The sequence below is a fragment of the Protopterus annectens genome, chromosome 4.part1 (genome assembly GCF_019279795.1).
Source record: "Protopterus annectens isolate FY-2018-M chromosome 4.part1, PAN1.0, whole genome shotgun sequence".
Taxonomy (NCBI): Eukaryota; Metazoa; Chordata; order Ceratodontiformes; family Protopteridae; genus Protopterus; species Protopterus annectens.
In genome coordinates, this window is record NC_056734.1 from 1,011,230,381 (window position 1) to 1,011,254,565 (window position 24,185).

Here is a 24,185-nt window from a genome sequence, read left to right on the forward strand (position 1 = left end):
ACACCTGACTGTTATTACATTACTACATAGGATGGGGGACACACCTGACTATTTCTACATTTCTACACAGGATTGGGGGGCACACCTGACTGTTATTACATTACTGCATAAAATGGGGGGCACACCTGACTATTTTCTACACAGGATTGGGGGGGCATGCCTGACTGTTATTACATTGCTACATAATATGGGGGGGCACACCTGACTATTTCTACATTTCTACACAGGATTGGGGGGCACACCTAACTGTTATTACATTACTACGTAGGATGGGGGGGCACACCTGACACTTGTACACATTTGCTAGGACTGTACTGGTATGCCAGGTACTCCATTTCATTCTGTATTCTTACCTATCATGCTGACTAGAGGCATACCAGTGTACTACAGATCTTAGCTTTGTTTGCCCTACATATTAGTGTCTGACTTCCTACCCTTCAGAAGTAACATCCCACTGCATGACCTGCTGTAGTCTGTCTGTGTAGGCCTGGGGGGAGGTTACCCATAGGCATCATTCAGAGCCCATAGTATAGGCTCTGTTTGGATTTGTCTACACCTGTCCTGTTGGCTAGGACTGTTGTTGGGTATGTGAACCCCTCTGACTGGCATGTGTGAGTCACTCACCTTGTGGGTGTCCCAGTATTGACGGTGGTGCTGCAGGGCTGCCTATGTCAGATGCACATAGTACACTCCCTACACATGGTTAAGCACAGGCAGTGTAATGTTTGGCATCCCTTTTACTGTATGTGAGAGTCAGAGAGAGGTTTTATTCCCCGGGTCTCTCCTGTATCAGTGTATGTGCTATGCGTTGCCGCTTTGCCAAGGCCAGGGAATACTGGGCACACCTCCTTTTGCCTACTGGGGCAGGCTCAGGTTGTTCCTCCTCTGAGTCACTCTATGCCTGTGCAGGCCTTGGCAATAGTGGGGGGCTGTGTGGTCCTGCCCTGTGCTGTTCCTGCTGCAGCTGTTTCTGCAGGATCATATTGTGTAGCATGACAGATACGAGGACAATTGGGTACATGTAGCTGGTGAGTACTGCAAGGCTCCATCAGATGTGTCCAGACACCAGAACCATGACTTGAGCATCCCAAACACACGCTCTACTATAATTCTGGTCTGTGCGTGTGCCTCATTATGGAGTTCTTGTTCGGGTGTGTGTGCATTTCTGATGGGTGTCATCAGCCATGGCTCCAGTGCGTATCCAGCATCCCCCACTAGGTGACCATCAGGGATGTCCCCATTGGCAAATCTCTGGTACAGCTGTGTCAGATGCCAGATGTGGGACTCGTGATAGCTTTCAGGACAGCCAGCACACACATTCATTATTATGCCCTGGGCATTGCACTTGACCTGGCAGTCAATGGAGGGGAAGTCCTTGCCATTGATGTAGACCCTACCCTGCTCACTGGGTGGTGCTTTGATGCTTATGTGCATGCAGTCTATAGCACCCACTACCTCAGGATATTCTGCTATTTGGTGGAACAGTTGCATATTGCTGGCCAACACCTCAAGGGTGTTGGGGAAATATACGTGCTCACCGACATGTGCTAACATGGCATCCAGGAACTGGTGGAGTACCCTGGATTCTGATGCCTGTGAGATCCCCATCATATCCCCAGTTGGCCTTTGGAAGGTACCTGTAACTAATATTCTTAGGCCTACACATACCTTGGTATCCAATGGGATAGGTTCCCCTCTGTTAGTTCTGTGTGTGAGGTGTGGCCGGCACAGCTCAACAATTTGCTGTAGGAGGTCCCTGTCCACCTTATAGTGCTCCACTATCTCCAGCTCATGTAGCCCCTGGAAGGTTACCCTGGGTCTGTACACTCTTGTCCGTCTTTTCACTTTGGGTTTGCCAACAGCATTCATATCCTCACCACCTCAACCTCTTCCACAAGTTGTTGTATGATAGTTATAGCAGTCCCTATCATTTTGCTGTTGTGAGTGTTAAAATTTCCCCGCTTGTTTACACCGGTGGTGGGAAAAACCAGAGGGGAAGGTGTTTGCATAGTTTATAGTAGAGTTCTGGGCTGGTCTGGTCTGCTGCCTGTGTAATTGGCTGATTCTGATACATTTCACCTGCCAGCTATGCTAGTTCTCCTTGATTACCTTTCTACTGCTGTTTTCCCTTCCCATTGCCTTCCTGTTTAAGCCTGGGAGCACACTGCGCAAACAGAGTGCTCAAATGTGCACAGTGCTGCTATTTCTTGGTTTAACTTTTTTTTCTTCCTTTAAAACCCGGTGCATGGCGCGCACACCCACTTAGGCAATGTAAAGAGTGCTAGGCAGATTCAGACACACACCTAGCTTAGCTGTGCTAAGCTAGGAGCAAACCCGAGCCACAGGGCTCCAATCTGCTTACATTATGCCTGACACCCCACCCCATGATGTCAGCTAACTCCTATGCTTGCACCAAGCTATTCCTACTCTTACACTGTTGGGACCTGACTAACATCCTGGGGAAAACTGTGATTCACTATCATTTCCCTCGTTTGCATAGGATTGCCTGCTAATGCATAGTTACATGTCTCACACTGAGCCTCCCACCTTAGCAACCACTACTCACTGGCCATGTTGTCTTCTGCCTGCCATTGATTTGCATGGCAGAATAATTATTTCAGTTAGAATGCTTTATTTAGGTTTATTTTGTTATTTTCCCCGATCCCGTTTGCGCGCCGCTGTCCTACGCTTAAACAGCCGAGATTGGCTAAAAAGAATAAAAGCTGACTTTCTAAATTTTTGCCTGTTTGCAATGCCAATAGCCTTATACCTGGCCATTGACATGCTTACTAACTGATATGCAGCCTTTATTTGGAGCTGTCACAGCTCCGTTTTGGAGTTTGCAGAAATGTACTCGGTTACTAACCAAGTATATTTCTGCAGATTGCACTAGTCCTGCACGGCCGTTTGCAAGCTTCCTGGATCACAAAATCACCTCATTTGCATGAATTTATCCTGCAAATGGGGTGATTTGCATACAGGGGCTTAGTCCATGCAGGACTAGTGCAGGAGCGCTCGTGCATGCCCCTGCAGGCTGTTCCTGGATCGCACGGCAGACATATTGCCTGCTGGAGCTCCTGCACTGATCCTGCACGCCGTGCAGGGCATAGCGAATCCAGGGGAAAGACTATTCAGATATCACTTATATTCAGGCCTGTGTTGAAGGTGGATTAAAAAAAAATAATTAAGATGGGATAAAAAACTTTGTTTACAGTCGGTGAAGGAATCCACATCTTCCCTGTTCTGTTAGAGAAATATTAAGTGTTCTCTATGTATATTGCTTTTTTAGTTGTTATGGAGTGTATTTGTTTTCTTTCTTGTTACTATACTGTTAAGTTATTGTGTTATAAAATTAATAAAAACATTTTGGGAAAAAAAATAACGAAGGTGCAAAGCAAACAAGATCTTGTTCAGATAGGCAATGCAGAAACATTATATCAAAAGTGGAAAATACTAATACATCCAGTTTATTTTGCAAAAATATATTCAGAACTATTAGATAAAACTGTAAACATTTTATGTAAAACAATGACATGTTTTGTTTGCAGATACAATGTTAATATAAGTTTAACCAGGTGACAGTACTTGGAAATGGTTAGATCACAATGACTAAGACATTCCAGTTTTGAGTTTGTAAACTTCTTTACTCAGTGCTAATCATTACCAGATTCACCAGTAACCAACCTTATAAACCCCATCATTGCCTTGCCCTGAAACAGCTTCAATGGCTAGAATTCCCCCAGGTCTTACTACTTGCCAAGCTGCAGTTGAAACACTCCCTACTCAACAAACCGCTAGCCTGCCCATCACTCTCTACCTTAGTATCCCCTTATACCCCAACCTGGTCTCTTTGTAGTTCTGACCAGCACCTTCTAGACATCTATAAACCCAACAACACTTATGGTAAACTACTCTATAAACACTCTGTATCCCTTATAGGTTCATAGGTTCATAGGTGTGTGTACTAGACTAATGGCCCTGGAGCCTTTACAAGCCTAGCCCATAGGCTTACCCTGGCATCGTGCCACCTGACGTTAGCTCCCAGGGCCTCTGTAGAGTAGAGCCAGTGGAGTGATCACCGGGGTGAATTTTCTATTTCTCATCCACTTATCAATATTTCTCTTGAAGCAGGACAGTGAGGTGCTCTATTCCATAGCATGGGCAGTCTCTGGGTTAAGAACCTGTCCCTTCAGCTTGTTCTGTTGATTGTGGTAATGAGGTTGAGATCTCTGGAGCATGTAGTGTAGACAGATTGGGATTTCTTTAGATGTAGCATTTCTAACAGAGCTGGTTCAGACATGGCTTTTTAAGTCAAGTAGGTGATATGAGACAGAGAATAGTTGGAGTTTTTTGAGTCTGTCCATATAGGACAAGTGTTTAAGGCCTAGGATCCTCTTTGTGAGGTACTTTTGCAGCCTCTCCAGTTGTTGCAGGTGTCTAGTGAGATACATACCAAATGGGGCATTGTACTTGATGACTGGCCTAATGAGGGAAGAGTAGAGGGAGACAATGACCTCTTTCTTCCTGGATGCAAAAATCTTAGTAATGAGATGTGCCACATTGAAGGATTTTCTGACCACAGTGGGAATGTGGTGGTCAAAAGATAGGTTGCTGTCAACCTGTGTTCCCAGATCTCTTATGATGCCTTCTGTGTTCAGTGGACTACCATTGATGTCGTAATTCATGGGAACTGGGTTTTTCCTAAAGGGGATGATGACACATTTTTTGGCATTGAGCTTAATGCCATGGTTCTGACACCAGTCTTTGGTCTCAGTAAGACCTTTCTGTAGGATGTCAACATCACTTGGGGAGTTAATTATGGCTCCCAACTTGCAATTGTCTGCAAACTTTGTCAGCCAGAGTCCATTTGTGTTGGCCTGGACTTCAGAAAAGTAGATACCAAACAGGAGAGGACCCAGGACCGAACGCTGTGGACTCCACTAGTGACTAGTCGGCAGTCTGATTTGGAGTCAGCTACTTTCACACTGTGGGTTCTATCTGTGAGCCACTTTGCAACCCACCTAGTGATACAGGGGTTGATGCCTAGCTTAGTTAGTTTTTCTATGATTCCTGAGTGGGGAATGGTATCAAAGGCCTTGGCCAGATCAAGGTAGGCTGTATGAACCACCTTGTCTTCATCCACAGCTCTGGTGACTGACTCAAAGAAGTTGACCAGGCTGAGCAGGCATGATCTACCCTTCACAAAACCAAACTGTGTGGGATCCAGAGTTTGGAGATTCCCTATATCCTTGTTTATTAGGTCCATGATGATGTGTTCCATAGCTTTGCATATCAGACTTGTCAGGCTAATGGGGTAATAGTTCTCAGGGTCTGTAGTCACTCCTCCTTTGTGGAGAGGGATAACTGTAGCCAGGGATATTGTCAAGTCCCATAGAAGCTGTATTCTTGGCTTTGGATAGTGCTTTTTTAACCTGTGCAGCAGTAATACTGGGTGCCTGGCAATCTACTGGTATTGTGATTGGTCCTTTGGGGGGAGGGGTAAAGTTGGCACTGAATCTGTTTGCCAGTTTATTGGCAATATCTGCTGGCTCGGTATAGGAGGTGCCATTGTGCAACAGCTCTGAGCAAATCTGAGTATTGCCGTCGAGAATCTTTGCGTAACTATAGAAGGCCTTGAGTGGAATAGGCTACCACCTCACATTTGTAGTATTACTAGTTCCAACTGCTTTAAAATTGAAGTCAGGCACTACTTACTAAACTCAAAAGCCTATATATATATATATATATATATATATATATATATATATATATATATGGGTCTACTTCATTTCACTGAAAACACACTTCACTGAAACTCATTTTGTTCAAAACTTATTTCACTGAAAATCAGTTGCCTGAGCACAATTCACTGAAAGCTCATTTCACTGAAAACTCTTTTGACTGAAACTCATTTTGTTGAAAGGTATATGCCCTGTTCCCCACTGTAGTGTGATCCTGGAGTTAGTATATATAGTAGGAGGGGGTGTGGGAGGCACAGCCCCCCCCCCCACACTGGGGGTGTGGGAGGTGTAGCCCCCTCATAGTTTGGGTATATATTATCTTCCGGAAAGAGTTATTTATTCAACTTGTAAGTATCCATGTTTATGGTTTCCAACGCTTAAAATATGTGGGGGGGGGCTATTCCCCACAACTCCCAATGTGGGGGGCTGTGCCCCCACCCCCCCCTTACTATATATACTTACTCCAGGATCGCTCTACAGTGGAGAACAGGGCATATACCTTTCAAAAAAATGATTTTCAGTCAAAAAAGAGTTTTCAGTGAAGTGAGCTTTCAGTGAATTGTGCTCAGGCAAACTGATTTTCAGTGAAATGAGTATTCAATGAAATGAGTTTCAGTGAAGTGTGTTTTCAGTGAAACAAAGTAGACTCATATATATATATATATATATATATATATATATATATATATATATATATATATATATTTACACACATAGACACATACACACATACCATAATGTTGCATGCAGAAAGAATACAGTCTTTCAATCTTTAACACTTTTAGAGGTTTAACAGGCTTATTTTAAATAAAAATAAAAAAGTTCAGCTTTTTGCGAAAATGTGGGGAATTAACAGAAATGCAACATTTCAGTTCAGTCTTTTCAAACTTTATTATGAACCCCATTTTTCCCATTTTCTACATAGGGTCGGGGTGTCATGTCACCATCTCTCTTGATTCAGTGATACCGTCTTACCTTCTTCGACAGGCATACCTGACTGCTGCAGGTTTCCTCTCATACAGTCCATCCATCTCTTTGGTGGTCACCCTTATTTCCTCTTGCCTTCTTCCACGTGTCCCAAATCTTTTTCACTAAATTGTTTCCTGCTTTCCTGTACATATGCCTGAACCACTGTAATCTGTTCTCCTTGACCTTCTCTGCAATTGGACTTCCGCTCTGATATCCTCATTTCTTTGTTTGTCTTATCACCAACCTCAGGAACTTCATCTCTATCACCACTAGTTTCCTCAACTGTGCTGCCTTCACTGTCCATGTTTTTGTTCCATACAGTAGTACACCTTACTTTTTAAACAAGAAAAAACAGCCACAAGGTACCAAAATGAGACCAATAACCAAATCCAAGGTACCAATAGACCAGAAGCCAGCTGGAAGCCTTTTAAAACCAATTTAATATGTGCACAAAACACAAAGTAAACACATAAATGCAGACAATCAAAATACAGCATTTTCGTTTCAAACACTTCACCAGATGTGGCTCTGAGGTAAATTGACAGGTTAAATATCTTGCTAGTGAACAGATTCACCAATAAAAACATTCAATAAAATGATTCAATAAAATGACTCATGAATGGGAAGAGAGAATAGATTGGTTTTAAAAGGCTTCCGGCTGGCTTCTGGTCTATTGGTACCTTGGATACCTTACTTTTTACCTTTTTTGGCATTCTGATGTCATAGACTTCTATGATACTCTATGCCAGTTGTCTGCAGCCCTTCTACTAGTTCTCATAGAGCACAGTCTGCTTCATCTTTACAGTGGCCCAGAGTACATTAGAACTTACAGAGCTACAGCCTCTTTTTCCAGATGAGGGATTTCAAATAATGCCACAACACTTATTTCTGCATGATAACATCCTTAATCCATTCCTGGCTTTGGGGTCCTTTCAGGGACGTCTTTTGACAGAAGCATAGCTAGGGTCAGTGCATGGAAAATGCCAATGGGATGGTATTACCAACATTAAAAATGAATGCCGATACTGTATTTTCAGTCATGACTGAAATGCCAAAGCACTTCATGAGTGTTTTTCTAAGTGTAGCAAGATGTAGCAAGCAGTATTCTACAGTTTCAAGAGAAGACCTTTTTTGTCCTCAGCTTGGAGATAAGATTTTTTTTCCTTGCTCCTCAACACGGAGTTGAACATAATGCCAGATCAGGGAACTGCAGTGGATACCGGACAAGATAGCTATGGCTCTGCTTTTAACTACTATTGTTACTTCCTGGGAATCCTCTCATCTCAGGAAAACAAGACTCTAACTCTGAGTGAAGTAATGGGCTGTAATAAATCTACCTGCAGCAGAGTCCCATTAACTTCCTGACTAACGTCTAATTACCTACTTGATACAGGGTAAACAGAATTAAAGGCACAGTTCTTCCTGGGCTCAGCAGCCAAGCCATTACCATGCCATATGACTCCCCCCTCTTTCCCTAGGATAGAACCACCAGTCTGAGCTCTAAGAGCCCATTTGTATTTAGATGGCTGTTGTCTGGATGGCGTTTGATCCTAGTGTTGTAGGGCTGGGATGTCAGCTCTCTTAAAGACAGCTTATGGTTGCTGTCTCTTTGCCTGTGAAGACACTGAAGGGTGCTATGGTCTGTAATGAGCATAAACTCACTGTTTGATAGCTAGCACTTAATGGTAAGGAAGACCCACTTTCTGGCTAGACGCTCCCTTTCTATAACTGAGTAGCATTTTTCCGTAATGCTGAGTTTTCAGCTAATATAACAGATTAGATGTTTTCCCCCATCTACTACTTCAGCAAGACTGCATCTACACCTGCCTCAGAGGCATCTGTTTATACAAAGAATTTCTTAGAAAAGTCTAGACGTACCAGTAATGGGTCTCAACAAATCATACACTTTAGTTGCCTAAAGATTTGTTTTGTTTCAACTGTAAAATTTAAGTTTTACCTTTTGTCAGGTCAGTCAGGGGGCTAGCAAGTATAGATACCCAGGCCTAAAAATGCCTTAACCTGTTTTTTTAGTGATTGATATGGACAAGTTTTGTACTGTTTCAATGTTTTCCGCATGTGATTTCACTACCCTTCACCTATTACGCAGCCCAAGTATTGGGCTTTAATCACGCCTAACTTGTCCTCATCTGGGACAGTAATCTGAATCAGAGAACTGTATGAACTTTAGTCAGACAGAGTTTCCAGTCTTCAGAGGATATTATTGCAATCAGCATTGCACTGAATTTGTTGTTTCAATTTGTTTTTGAAGAAGATGGATTAAACTAATGCAACCAAGTTAAGCCAAACATATGTCCTTACTCTCTAGTTTAAATTCTTTCACTTCTTGTTTCTGAGACACTGATAGTGCTTCCTCTATTTGACTTTAGGACATTCTGTGGGAACCTTAATTTCTCCAGCCAATACATAATTACCAGAGAAACTTCAATTTTTCTCTAGGATTTTAGATGATATACTTGGTTGACTGTTCTAATTTCCTTTCTCCTGGTTGCCTCACCTTATCAACAACTTCATCCTCTTTCTCCATAATTTTAAAAGGTCCTTGCCATTTTAAAATGATATTTTGTTCAGCTGTGGGTACTAAGACAAGCACGTTTGTTATCTGCTATATGTTGGGATTCCTGAGCTTTCTCCATAAGATCCCTTACTATATCAGTCACAGTTCTTAACCCATCCTGCAGATCTGTAAAATGTTCTACCATACTTTTAAAAGGGATATTTTCCTCTTCTCGTGTTTTACAAATTCACAAAATGGATTTAATATCCAAGGCCACTGTGTCTAATGACCATTCACGCCTTGCAAATACCCTTCCTCAGGCCACACCTCCTTTTGCAGGAGGCCATACCAGTCAATTCAGGAGTAAATTTGTGGATACCCATCCAGTCATCCAGATTATGTTTAAAGGATTATAGTGAGCTGCACTGCTTAACATGCAGGGGAAGTTTCTTCCAGAGGTTTGGGGACACTGGGATATAAACCTGTCCTTCCATGATTTAATTTACTGTTGGTGAAGATTTAGTTATCTGGTTTTAGTACTGGTGGAGATATTGGTCTTGCAGAGAAAAGAAAGTGCAGGGCAATCAGGTCTGTAATAGCAAAGAAAATGAGTTAGGGATCTCACCTCAAAACATCTGTAAGACACTGAATAAAGCCATACAGCTTCTAGCCTCCCCTCTTAGGAACCTTTGGGGTATTTCTAATAATTTGATATGTGTAGTCCTTGCTTGATATGTTTAGTGAGACACATCCCAAATGAGGGCATTGTATTTGATAACTGGCCTTATTACTTACCTCTTTAGATCTTCAATATATTCCTTTGCCAATTAGTTGGGTTAAATAAAGGGATTTCCTGACAACCATTGTCACATGATGGTCAAATGACAGGAAGCTATCAATCCAAGTACCTAGGTCCCTGACTTTGTTTTTGTTTTGTAGTAGTGTATTGTTCATATGTTATGATGTTTTAGCATTTAGTTTGAGCCCATTTTAGTGCACCAAGAATTTATAGGGAGAGTTTATTATGAAGGATTTGGGTGTCTTAACAACAACAACAAAAAAACAGTTTAAAGTCATATGTAAACTTTGCTAGCTAGAGGTCTTGAATTACTGCTTGGAAATCTGAAAAGTCTATACCAAATAGGGGAGGTCCCAACATTTAACTTTGAGGGACATTACTGCACTGATCATTAACTTAATTTCTGATGAGACACCTGCCACTTACACTGTGTGACCTCTGTCTTTCAGTCAGTTTGCTATCCATCTTATCACATATGGGTCCATTTTTAAAGCATTTATCATCTGTATGATGCCAGCATATTGAATGTTGCTGAAGGCCTTGGTCATTTCAAGACATGCTGTGTATACCACATGGTCACCATCTACAGCCACTATAACTCAGATTAGGCAGGATCTATCATTCGTAAAGCCAAACCGTTGATGAATAAGACTGATAATACTTTTGATGTTGCAGTTTATGAGGTCAGCTATAATATGTTCCATGGCTTCACAGATGAGGCATGTAAGGGAAGTAGGTCTGCTATTACATACTCAGTCTTACAAACGGACCTATAATGTCCATTGCTATATGTTCAAAACAGACAACCACAATGGGTAAAGGTGTGAAAGGGCTCTTAAATCTTGGTTCAGATGATATCCTTTCACATAGGTATATAGGTTCATAGGTAGGTACTAGGCTATTGGCCCTAGGGCCTATATAAGCCTAGCCAAAAGGTACCCTGGCTTTCGCCACCCAAAAAAAATATTTTCCTGTGCCACTGTTGAGCAGAGCCACAGAAGTGATCCCCGGAGTGGTTTTCCTATCTCCCATCCAATCATCAAGATTTTTCTTGAAGAGTGCTAATGAGGAGCTTTGTTTGATATAGATAGATAGTTTGTTCCAGAGTATGGGAAGTCTCTGGGACAGGAATCTATCCCTCCAGCATGTTCTGTTTATTGTGGTGACAAGGTTTAGGTCCCTAGAGCGTGTAGCTTGGAGGGACTGGGATTTCTTTAAGTGGAGCATGTCCAACAGATCTGGATTTGACATAGCTTTGTATGTTAGGCAGACATCGCCGCTGAGTAGGCGATATGTGACGGAGTAAAGCTGGAGTTTTTTGAGGCGGTCTGCATAGGGCATCTGTTTGAGGCCAGTAATCCTCTTTGTGAGGTATTTCTACAGCCTTTCCAGTTATTGTAGATGTCTTGTGAGGTACATACCAAAAGGGGCATTGTACTCTATAATGGGTCTAATGAGTGATGAGTAGAGGGAAACTATGACCTCTTTTTTCCTGGATGAGAAACCTTTTGTGATGAGGTGTGCCATGTAGAAGGATTTCCTGACTACTGTGGTGATGTGATTATCAAAGGAGAGACTACTGTCCACCTGTGTCCCAAGATCTCTTATCACACGTTCGGTGTTAAGTAGACTACCACCTATGTGGTAGTTCATGGGTACAGAAGTTTTACCAAAAGGGATGACAATGCACTTTTTGGCACTGAGCTTGAGGCCATAGCTTTGACACCAGGTATCTGTCTCAGTGAGGCCCTTTTGTAGGATGTCCACATCTTTTGGAGTTTTGATTATGGCTCCTAGTTTGCAGTCATCTGCGAACTTCATTAGCCAAAGATGTTCTGTGTTAGCTTGTACTTCAGAGAAATAGATACCAAACAGGAGAGGACCCAGGACTGAACCCTGTGTTACTCCACTTGTCACTGGTCAGAAGTCGGATCTGGAATCTGCTACTTTCACAGTGTGGGTTCTGTCAGTGAGCCAGTTGGCAACCCATCTTGTGAGATAGGGATTTATACCTAGTTTAGTGAGTTTATCTATAATTACAGAGTGCAGGATGATGTTGAAAGCCTTGGCGAGATCTAGATAGGCTGTGTGAACCATGTTACCCTCATCTAAGGCTTTGGTGACCGCTTCAAAGAAGACAATCAGGTTTAGGAGAAATGATCTGTCTTTTACAAACCCGAAGTGGGTGGGGTCCAGAGTTTGGAGATTATCAATGTCATTGTTTATAAGTTTCATGATGATATGTTCCATAGCTTTGCAGATCAGGCTCATCAGGCTAATGGGGAGGTAGTTTCCGGGGTCCATGGTGGCTCCCCCTTTGTGGAGTGGGATAACCTTCGCTGTGCACCATTCAGTGGGCACATAGCCTGAGGTGAGGCTATGATTGAACATGGTACTTAGGTGGGGTGCCAGTTCATTCTGTAGTTCATGTAGAAAGCAGCCTGGGATGTTGTCATGTCCCATGGATGCTGTGTTCTTGGCTTTGGAGAGTGTGTTTTTTACCTGTGCAGCCATGATTACAAGAACTTTGTATTCTTCCGGTATAGAGATGAGCCCTTTAGGGGATGAGAGGGGGGAAATGTTAGCACTGAACCTATCTGCCAGGATGTTGGCAATATCAGTTGGTTCTATATATTTAGTGCCATTGTGCTGTAACTCAGAGCAGATCTGAGTGTTGCCATTGAGATTCTTGACATAGCTATAGAATGCTTTGTCATTGTCTTTAGAATCAGTGGTGATTTTGTTTTCATAACTAGCTTTGGAGGATTTTATGAGGGATCTCAGTTTCTTACTGAGACTGACCAGGGAGTTCTACCAGTCATGGGATTTTACTCTTTTTTGCAACAGTTTCTTTCTTCTGTTGTAGAGTTTGTTTATGGCAGGGGACCACCAGATTGGCTTCCTTTTTTGGAGGATAGCATCTTGGTTCTGTTAGGGATTGCATGATCCATGCACTTGTGTAAGTGCTTATAAAGTGCATTTGTGTAGGATTCAGCAGTCATACCTCTATTGTCCGTCAGCATGGGTGTTGTGAACTTTGCATTTCTGTCTTAAAACGCGTGAAGTTGGCTTTGGAGAAATTTTTTACGGTGGTTTCCCTAATGGGGGAGGGGTGGGGGATGGATGTGGATGTCTAGGGTGATAAGCTTGTGGTCGGATCTGGACAACGAGGAATTGACCTCTGGTGTGGAGCACCGGTTGCCCATGTTGGTAATAACCAGTTCTAGGATATTGCTGCCCCTGGTGGCGGTGTGGATAAGTTGATTCAAGGCATTGGAATTTATGAATTCCAGAAAATGCTGAGCGCAAGAGTTGGTACATGAGTAGTTTTCCCAGTTAATGGTGGGGTAGTTGAAAATGCCCATTATTAGGGTGTTAGGTTGTACCCTAATATTTTCCAGTGTATCAAGAAATGAGGACTGGGAATCCTGAGGCATGGCGGGGGATCTGTATCAAGCTACAATTTGGATTGCGGTCTTGCCCAGAGTTAGTTGCACTTGGATAATCTCGGATGCATTATGCTGAGCAACTAGCCTGGAGGTGTGGATATCCTTAATGAATATGGACATGCCTCCACCTTTAGTGGTTCGGTCCAGGTTAGGTGGCCGAAAGGTGTGGTATGAATTATAGCCTGGTAATGCAGGGGTACTCTCTGGAGCATTGAACCAGGTCTCTGTCACTGCACAGATGTCGATGTTCTCCATTTTAAGGAGTGCCTCGAGTGGGTGCATTTTGATGATTAGACTTCTAGCATTGAGTAGAAATACCCTCAGATTCTGCTTGCTTGTACCTGTTACAGTGGTGATTTTGTCATTTGAACCTTGCATAAAAAAGGCACTACAGGGGTGGCTAGAGCCTTAGCCAGTATCCGGAATCCCAGAGGTGACAGGTACAGGCCATCTCTGGCAAAGCATCGTGGTTTGTCGATCATGTCATCCCAGGCTGACAGATACTGGATCCCTTTAGAATGACACCAGAAGCTTAGCCAATTGTTGAAGTCAGTCATTTTGTCCTTGTACTGTGATATCATTCTAGGTTATGGCAGGATGCTACTCAGGGCTAGGGTCATACCTGTCTGGCCTACAAGATCGAACAGCTCCTCCATGACCCTTTTCATGTAGTCCAGGGAGGTATGTCTCAGATCATTCACACCAACATGGACATGATGGAGTCATGTTTGTACTTGTTGTGGAGTGACCTGAGTGAATGCATTATGTGGCAGATCCTGGTAAGCTAAACATACCTCAGAATAAAATCTAGCTACAATCCAGGATTTTGGATGCATGTAATATTTGCTGCATGTTACTCAATTCAGATAGGATGTATGTTAGTCAGTTCAGACAGAATGTATGTAATACAGGATGCAGGTTACTCAGTTCAATATGTAACATAGGAGGGTGCACGTTCCTCAATTCTGATAGGATGTATGTAATGTAGAGTGTATGTTACTCAGTTCAGTATGTAACATAGGGTGCACATTACTCAATTCTGATAGGATGTATTAATATAGGCTTGTTACTATTTCAGGTAGGTTGTAACATAAGGTGCATGTTACTCAGTTCAGATAGGATGTATGTAATAAAGGATGCAGGTTACTCAGTTCAGTATGTAACATAGGGTGCACATTACACAGGTCTGATGGGATACATTTAATATAGGCTGCATGTTACTATTTCAAATAGGTCGTAATAATAAGGTGCATGTTACTCAGTTAATATAGGGTGTGTAATATAGGGTGCATGTTACTCACTTCAGGTAGGATGTATGTAATATAGGGTGCATGTTACTCCATTTAGATAGGATGTATGTAATATAGAGTACATGTCACTGAGTTTCGATAGGATGTATGTAATATAGGTTGCATGATATTCATTTCAGATAGGATATATGTAATATAAGGTGTATGTTACTTTAGATAGGATGTATGTTGCATAGGGTGCATATTACTCAGTTCATTATGTAACATAGGGTGCATGTTATTCAGGTCAGATATGATGTATTTATCTGATTTCCCATTGCCTTGCATATGGGGTGAATGTACTTGTTATCAACAAATGTATGCTGCATCTCTGCTGTGTCATGTTCTCTCTACTACTGCATTTAATCACAATCTATCTTTTTTACTTCTACTGCATTATTCAGTCAATGTATATACATATGCTGAACACTTTACACTTGTGTTGGATGTTTTATCACTTCGACACTGTTAACTGCAACAATTCCACTTCAACTGTTTTGTAATATAGCAATAACTGACGATGTCGGTATGGTATATTAAGATTTACCCATGGTTGGTGTGGTTTAATCACGATGGCGATGCCCGAGTGATTAAATAAAGCCAACCATGGGTAAATCTTAATATACCACACCACAGAGTCAGTTATGGCTATTATACAATGACATTATTTAAGAAAAAAAATGACTTACTTTTCTTAAATAATGTCTTTGTATAACAGCGCCGTGGTGTCCTTCTTCTGCTACGTATCCTGTTGCTTTTTTTGATGTACTGTGCATGCATATGGGACTTGCGTTCCCATTCTTACTCAGTACATCAGTGCTTTGGAAAGGATGCAACAGAGAAAAGAAGGTCCCCGTTGCTCCTTTTTTCTTTTCTTCTTTTTTTTTAAATAAAAAAAATGTTTCAGAGAGTTTAGGAGTAGGAGAGAGACAGAATGGAAGAAAGACAAGGAAAATCGGGTATGAGTCTTTAGTTTTGAATAATGTACCTGATTTTCCTAGTATTTTCTCCATCCTGTCTTTCTTGTACATCCGGAGTCCTGATTTCTGATTTTATTTATTTACTTTTGTTAAAAAAAAAATTTAAAGTTATACCAATACATACCAATACAATATATACCAATGTAAAAAAGTCCGTGCAACCGGACCTTTCTCCATTGGTATATGCTCGGATTTACAACAGGCACGCTGATTGGGATGACCAATCAATGTGCTCATTTTCAAATATTAATGGCCAGTCATTGCATAATTATGCTCTCTCACTCTGGAGCCCATGTCTTGACTAAAAAGGACCTTCTGACCAGTCTATTTACCTGGTTAACAGACATAGAAACAAACAAATAAATACATGTCTTTTATGTTTGCTTAATCCTACCAGTTATTTTATCTGTTATCAGCCACAGAAGAAGTGAACACCTTCAGTGCTTCATTATTACTCCTCCCACAATAAACGAGATACCCTGCTGAGTAACGAGGCCATCTAAGTCACCTCTGGTGCCACAGTCAGAAAAAACAAACTGCAATGCTATTCATGTTAACAAGAGGGGTAAATAAAAGAGCAAGTCAGGGAGATAGAAAAAGACACATAATAACTGCTAGGCTGAAGCTGTTCAATGCTTTTGACACATTGTTAGCCAAAAGAAAACACCCAAAGTATTTAAAAAAAAATATGTCAAAAGTAATAATTTATAACTAATACTGTATAAGCTGTGTTAATTTGTGTCTGCATGTCTTGGCTCCATATTTCTCAAAATGAATAATTAAACACCACTGCGTGCTTGCCAAAATTCCTCTAGGCTGCAAAGCAATTACTGATGAAATGTTAAGAGCCTGGTCATGACTGTAAACACATTCTTTCTCTGCACAATTACAGTACCTTCTTCTGCTTTCTTCCAGTAGACCTTAATTTGCAGCTGGTTGTTGGAATAATGGGGGGCTGTGACATCTACGCTTTCTATGCTGCCTGGTACAGCATGAGCGATTGGAAGTTCATTGGATACTTCATCAATGGGAGCGGGGGGCTTGGAAATTTCACCTGGAAATAAAAACACAGTTAAACACACAGCAAGCATTATAGCAAAAAATAATTAATTTTATTTATTTTCAGTTTGATCAGGTAAGTGAGTTGGTCTATTGATCCTTTTCAGTCACAACTCAGGTACAACTGAATAGAAAGGAAAATAAATCAAATTGTATTATATAGTTGTACTTTTACAAATTAAATACAAGATTGATGGACATAAGTCAATATGCAGAGATATACAGGTATTATACAAAGAACAATAAACAGCAAGAAAAGTACACACACACACACACACACACACACACACACACATATATATATATATATATATATATATATATATATATATATATATGGGATCCATACGGATCCTCAAACGGCAACATCACCAAAACAGATTCGGCCGGGCATACTTGCGCGAAAGTGCTTTTCACCGAAGAAGCACTTTTGCGTAAGTATGCCTGTTGCGGACATTGCACTACACTGGGGATAAGGGAAAATTCCCTTTTCCCCACTGTAGTGAGACTTCGGAGTGAGAATATTAAAGTGGGGGGGTGCAGGGGGGCTTACCCCCTCCTGCAAAAACGTAAATGTAATGTATTTTTTTTAACACACTTTAACGAAAGTGCTTTTTCGGTGAAAGCACTTTTGTTAAAGTGTGTTCAGTGATTGTGGATTTGGGCTATTGAACTTCCGTTCAATAGTGCTAGATCCATATATATATATATATATATATATATATATACATATATATATATATATATATATATATATGTATACATATATAAATATATATATATATATATATATATATATATATATATATACATATACTTACACATATACATATATATATATATATATATATATAGATATATAGATATATACACACACACACACACACACACACACACACAGACATATATATATATATATATATATATATATATATATATATATATATATAAACATATACATATATGGGTTACCTTCAGTTTACCAACAGTCACCTTCCCTGACACATTAAATTACCAACATTCCCAAAGCCGACGTTACCCATGGGGTTAGTGAACACTTGACAATCTACTTGAACTTTGCCCCTTACCCCTGCAGTAGTGCCTTCTCGGAGTTGGTATATTTAGTAAGGGGGGTGTGGGGGTGAAGCTCCTCACATCGGTGGGTTTGTTTTTTTTCAGGTAGTACTTCAGTCGGGATGGACAAGCGTTTACTTACCTTTCGGGAAACATCGGCTTTGAGAATGTCGGTGATTTGATGTGTTGGTGAACTGGGTTTCGGGGAAGTGGACTGTCGGTAAACTGTCGGTAAATGGTACACACATATACATAGACAGTGTAGTACAGATTTTGCAATGTGATAGAACTTCCTCATTTACAACATATACACATTTACTAGAGGTTTACATGTATTGAATTAATACATACGTAAATATATTCTCACTCGTATAGAATCTTCTACATAAGTTGTCTGATGATTCTCTACTACTTTGTGATAACCCCAAACATTCCCAGAAGTATTGTCTCTAAATGCCTTATATACCTGAATAAGATCTCCTCTTAGACTAGTTCAGATATTGTCATTTATAACAACTTAAATGTTCACATCCATGGATGCCCTTGGTATATTTCTGCTGTACTCTTTCCAATTTACTCATGCTTGTTTTCTTATAAGGTTTCCATACTCTTATTCCATATTCAAGTTTGGTTAAATGTAACTAACAAACAATAACTTCATCATTTCTGATTTCCTAGACTTTATTAATCTTTTATACAACCTATAGTTCTATAACTATCATTAACCAATTGGTTGATATGATTAGAAAAACTCAGAGCAGGATCTTCCCATACACCCAGGTCCTTAAATGAATCCACAGTTTCAATCACTGTGTGGTATATTAAATATAAACCTTTCAATTTATGTCTCCCAAATCTCATATGCTTAGTTTTTGATGTACAGTGGATATAAAAAGTTTACACACCCCTGTTAAAATGCCAGGTTTTTGTGATATAAAAAAATGAGACCACAATAAATCATTTCAAAACTTTCCCACCTTTAATGTGACCTATAACGGGTCTATATTAAAAGCATGAATGTTTACTTACCCGAATACCTACATGCTGACACATCTTTATCGAACCGTGAAAACATCAATCGTCCTGAAGTGTGAAATCGGAAACGTCGAATCGTCATGGTTGGCCCTTCTGCGGTATAGCTCCTTAAGGTAAGTGTGCGATAGTTATGGACCTTAGGGTTAGGGTACGGGTTAAGGTGAGTGGATAGATGGTAATGTATGTGAAATTTAGTGTAGGGTTAGAAGTAGGGTTTTGTTAAGTGTATGTGTGTGGATTATTTAGTTTGTTTGGGTATAGCTTCTTAAGGTAAGTGTGCGATAGTTACGGACCTTAGGGTAAGGTAAGTGCATACATGATGGTATATGCAAGATTTAGTGTAGGGTTAGAAGTAGGGTTTTGGTTAGTGTACGCATGTGGTTTATTTAGTTTATTTGTGTAGGTAGTGTGTAGCGGGTGGTGGGGTGGGACAACTATGATGGTTCGACTTTTTGAATTTCACGGTTTAGGGTGTTTGGTGTATTTGCAGTTCATGAAATATGTGTCGGCTTTTAGGTATTTGGGTAAGTAAATGTTTGTGGTTTTTATATAGACCCACCTATAACCTGTACAATTCATTTGAAAAAGAAACAAATATGTTAGAGAAAAAAATATAAAAAATAAAAAACGTACAATACACTGGTTGCATATGTGTGCACACCCATAAACTAATACTTTGTTGTGTATGCACACTTTTACACTAATACTTTGTTGAAGCACCTTTTGATTTAATTACAGCATTCAGTCTTCTTGGATACACACCTGCTATCAATTAAAGAGACTCTGATAAACCCCAAATAAAGTTCAGCTGTCCTAATAGGATTTTCCTGACATTTACTCAGTTGCCTGCTACAGCAAAAGCCATGGTTCGCAGATCATCAAAGGGATCCTATTGTTGAAAGGTATCAGTCAGGAGAAGGGTACAAAAAATTTTCCACAGCATTTGATATACCATGGAACACAGTGAAGACAATCATCAAAAAGTGGAGAAAATATGGGACAACAGTGACGTTGCAAAGAACTGGACTTCCTTCCAAAACTGGTCAGTAAGGCTGCCAAGAGTCCTACAGCAACATTGCAGGAGTTGCAGGAATTTCTGGCAAGTACTGGTTGTGTACTACATGTGACAACAATCTCCCATATTCTCCATATGTCTGGGCTATGAGGTGGGGTTGCAAGACGGAAGCCTTTTCTTACACAGAAAAACATCCAGGCCCAGCTAAAATTTGCAAAACAATACATCAAAGTCTCCCAAAAGCATGTGGGAAAATGTGTTATGGTCTGATGAGACCAAGGCTGAACTTTTTGGCCACAATTCCAAAAGGTACATTTGGGGCAAAAACAACACTTTGCATCACCAAAAGAACACCATCCCTACGGTGAAGCATGGTGGTGGCAGTATTATGCTTTGGGGTTGCTTTTCATCAGCTGAAACTGGGGCTTTAGTCATGGAACTGAGGCTTTAGTCAAGGCGGAGGGAATTATGAACATTTCCAAATACCAGTCACTTTTGCCCCAAAACCTTCAGGCATCTGCTAGAAAGCTGAAGATGAAGAGGAATTTCACATTTCAACATGACAATGACCCCAAGCATACATCCAAATCAACAAAAGAATGGCTTCACCAGAAGAAAATTAAAGTTTTGGAATGGCCCAGCCAGAGCCCAGACATAAATCCAATAGAAAATCTGTGGGGTGACCTGAAGAGGGCTGTGCACAAGAAATGCCCTCGCAATCTGACAGATTTGGAGCGCTTTTGCAAGGAAGAGTGGACAAATATTGACAAGTAAAGATGTGACATAGGTTTATAGGTTCATAGGTGAGTACTAGGCTAATGGCCCTGGAGCCTGTACAAGCCTAGCCAAGAATATTCCCAGTCATTTTGCTGCTGAACATTAGTTCCTTGTGCCCCTATCGAGCAAGGCTCTTGAAGTGATTCCCAGGGTGAATTTCCTATTACCCATTCACTTGTCAAAAGTTTTCTTGAAGAAAGATAGTGAGGTGCTGTGCTTGATGTGAATGGGGAGTTTATTCCAGAGTATGGGAAGTCTCTGGGTTAGGAACCTGTCCCTCCAGCAGGTTCTGTTTATTGTGGAGATGAGGTTGAGGTCTTTGGAGCGTGTGGCACGGAGGGACTGAGATTTTTTCAGATGAAGCATGTCTAGCAACACTGAGTCAGACATGGCTTTGTATGTCAAGCAGAGATCACCTCTAAGTAGGTGATATGAGATGGAGTAAAGCTGGAGTTTTTTGAGTCTTTCAGTATAGGGCATGTATTTGAGTCCTAAGATCCACTTTGTGAGGAACTTTTGTGGCCTCTCCAGTTGTTGTAGGTGTCTAGTGAAGTACATGCCAAATGTAGCACTGTACTCTATAATGGGTCTAATGAGAGATGAGTAGAAAGGGATTATGTCCTCTTTCTTCCTGGATGAGAAACCTTTTGTAATGAGGTGTGCCACGTAAAAGGACTTTCTAACAACAGTGGCAACATGGTTGTCGAAGGAGAGGTTGCTATCTACCTGTGTCCCTAGATCTCTTATCACACCTTCAGAGTTAAGTGAGCTGCCATCGATATGGTAGTTCGTGGGCACCATGTTTTTTCTGAAGGGAATGACGATGCATTTTTTAGCATTGAGCTTAAGACCATGGTTCTGGCACCAGTCGTCGGTCCCTGTGAGGCTTTTTTAGGATGTCTACATCAGCTTGAGAATCAATAATAGCTCCCAGTTTGCAGTCATCTGCAAATTTGGTTAACCTTTGTGTTGGCTTGAACTTCAGAGAAGTAGATGCCAAACAGGGGAGGACCCAGAACCTATCCCTGTCGGAAAGGTAGTCAGATTTGGAGTCCGCTACTTTCACCGTGTGTGTTCTGTCAGTGAGCCAGTTGGCAACCCATCTTATGACATAGGGGTTAATGCCTAGGCTAGTGAGTCTATCAATGATTCCTGAGTGGGGGGTGGTGTCAAAGGTCTTAGCTAGATCAAGGTAGGCTGTGTGGACTACCTTGCCTTCATCCACCGCTCCTGTGACAGATTCAAAGAAGTCTATCAGGTTGGCAGACATGATCTGCCCTTCACAAACCCAAACTGCGTGGGGACCAGGGTTTGAAGATTCCCTATATCCTTATTTATAAGGTCCATAATGATGTGCTTCATAGCCTTGCAGATCAAGCTCATCAGGCTGATTGGGCACTAGTTACCAGGGTCAGTAGTCACTCCTTCTTTGTGGAGTGGAATGACTGTAGTGGTGCGCCATTCAGTGGGAACAAAGCCTGAAGTGAGGCTGTGGTTGAACAGGGCACTCAGGTGTGGTGCCAATTCCCTTTGTAATTTGTGTAGAACACAGCCGGGTATATTATCAGGTACCATGGAAGCTGTATTCTTGGCTTTGGACAGTGCCATTTCTACCTGTGCAGCTGTGATGTTAGAGATTTGGCATTCCTCAGTTATTGGGATGGACCCTTTAGGGGTGAAGGGGGGTTAAAGTTTGTACTAAACCTGTCGGCCAAGACATTGGCAATATCAGTTGGTTCAGTATAAGTGGGGTCGTTGTACAGAAGCTCAGATTACATCTGCGTATTGTTATGCAGATTCTTGACATAACTAAAGAATGCCTTGTTGTTGTCTTTAGTTCATAGGTTCATAGGTTCATAGGTAGGTATTAGGCTATTGACCCTAGGGCCTATACAAGCCTAGCCAAAGAGGTACCCTGGCTTTCGCCACCCAAGAAAATTATTTTCCTGTGCCCCTGTTGAGCAGAGCCACAGAGGTGATCCACGGGGTGAATTTCTTATTTCCCATCCAATCATCAAGATTTTTCTTGAAGAGTGCTAATGTGGAGCTTTGTTTGATATAGATAGGTAGTTTGTTCCAGAGTATGGGAAGTCTCTGGGACAGGAATGTATCCCTCCAGCATGTTCTGCTTATTGTGATGACAAGGTTTAAGTCCCTAGAGTGTGTAACTCGGACGGATTGGGATTTCTTTAAGTGGAGCATGTCCAACAGCTCTGGGTTTGACATAGCTTTGTATGTTAGACAGAGGTCGCCTCTGAGTAGGTGATATGCGATGGAGTAAAGGTGGAGTTTTTTGAGACAGTCTGCATAGGGCATCTGTTTGAGGCCAGTAATCCTCTTTGTGAGGTATTTCTGCGGCCTTTACAGTTGTTGTAGATGTCTTGTGAGGTACATACAAAAGGGGTGTTGTACTCTATAATGTGTCTAATGAGTGATGAGTAGAGGGGAACAATGACCTCTTGTTTCCTGGATGAGAAATCTTTTGTGATGAGGTGTGCCATGTAGAAGGATTCCCTGACTACTGTGGCGATGTGATTATCAAAGGAGAGACTACTGTCCACCTGTGTCCCAAGGTCTCTTCTCACACTTTCAGTGTTAAGTAGACTACCACCTATGTGGTAGCTCATGGGTACAGAGTTTTTACCAAAGGGGATGAGAATGCACTTTTTGGCGTTGAGCTTGAGGCCATGGCTTTGATACCAGGCATCTGTCTCAGTGAGGCCCTTTTGTAGGATGTCCACATCATTAGGAGTTTCAATTATGGCTCGTAGTTTGCAGTCATCTGCGAACTTCATTAGCCAAAGACCTTCTGTGTTAGCCTGTACTTCAGAGAAGTAGATACCAAACAGGAGAGGACCCAGTACTGAACCCTGTGGTACTCCAATTGTCACTGGTCTGAAGTCGGATTTGGAGTCTGCTACTTTCAGAGTGTGGGTTCTGTCAGTGAGCCAGTTGGCAACCCATCTTGTGACATAGGGATTTATACCTAGTTTAGTGAGTTTATCTATAATTCCAGAGTGGGCGATGGTGTCAAAAGCCTTGGTGAGATCTAGATAGGCTGTGTGAACCACCTTACCCTCATGTACGGCTTTGGTGACTGCTTCAAAGAAGTCAATCAGGTTTAGGAGACATGATCTGCCTTTTACAAACCCGAACTGGGTGGGGTCCAGAGTTTGGGATTACCAATGTCTTTGTTTATAAGTTCCATGATGATACATTCCATGGCCTTGCAGACCAGGCTCATTAGGCTAATGGGGTGGTAGTTCCCGGGGTGCTTGGTGGCTCCCCCTTTGTGGAGTGGGATAACCATCGCTGTGCACCATTCAGTGGGCAGAAAACCTGAGGTGAGGCTATGATTTAACATGGTGCTTAGGTGGGCTGCCAGTTCATTCTGTAGTTCATGTAGAACACAACCCGGGTTGTTGTCAGGTCCCATGGATGCTGTGTTCTTGGCTTTGGACTGTGTGTTTTTTTACCTGTGCA

At 41.5% G+C, this 24,185-nt stretch overlaps 1 protein-coding gene across 2 annotated transcripts in view; it reads right to left on the reverse strand.

Moving 5' to 3' along the window:
* LOC122801161 (anosmin-1-like) overlaps window positions 1-24,185 on the reverse strand; it is a 1,574,635-nt gene that overhangs the window by 306,241 nt on the left and 1,244,209 nt on the right. For both annotated transcript variants that reach the window (XM_044070721.1, XM_044070720.1), the window contains exon 9: window positions 16,638-16,796. In XM_044070721.1, the coding sequence (XP_043926656.1) occupies window positions 16,638-16,796 (159 nt within the window). The remainder of the gene's footprint in view (window positions 1-16,637; window positions 16,797-24,185) is intronic.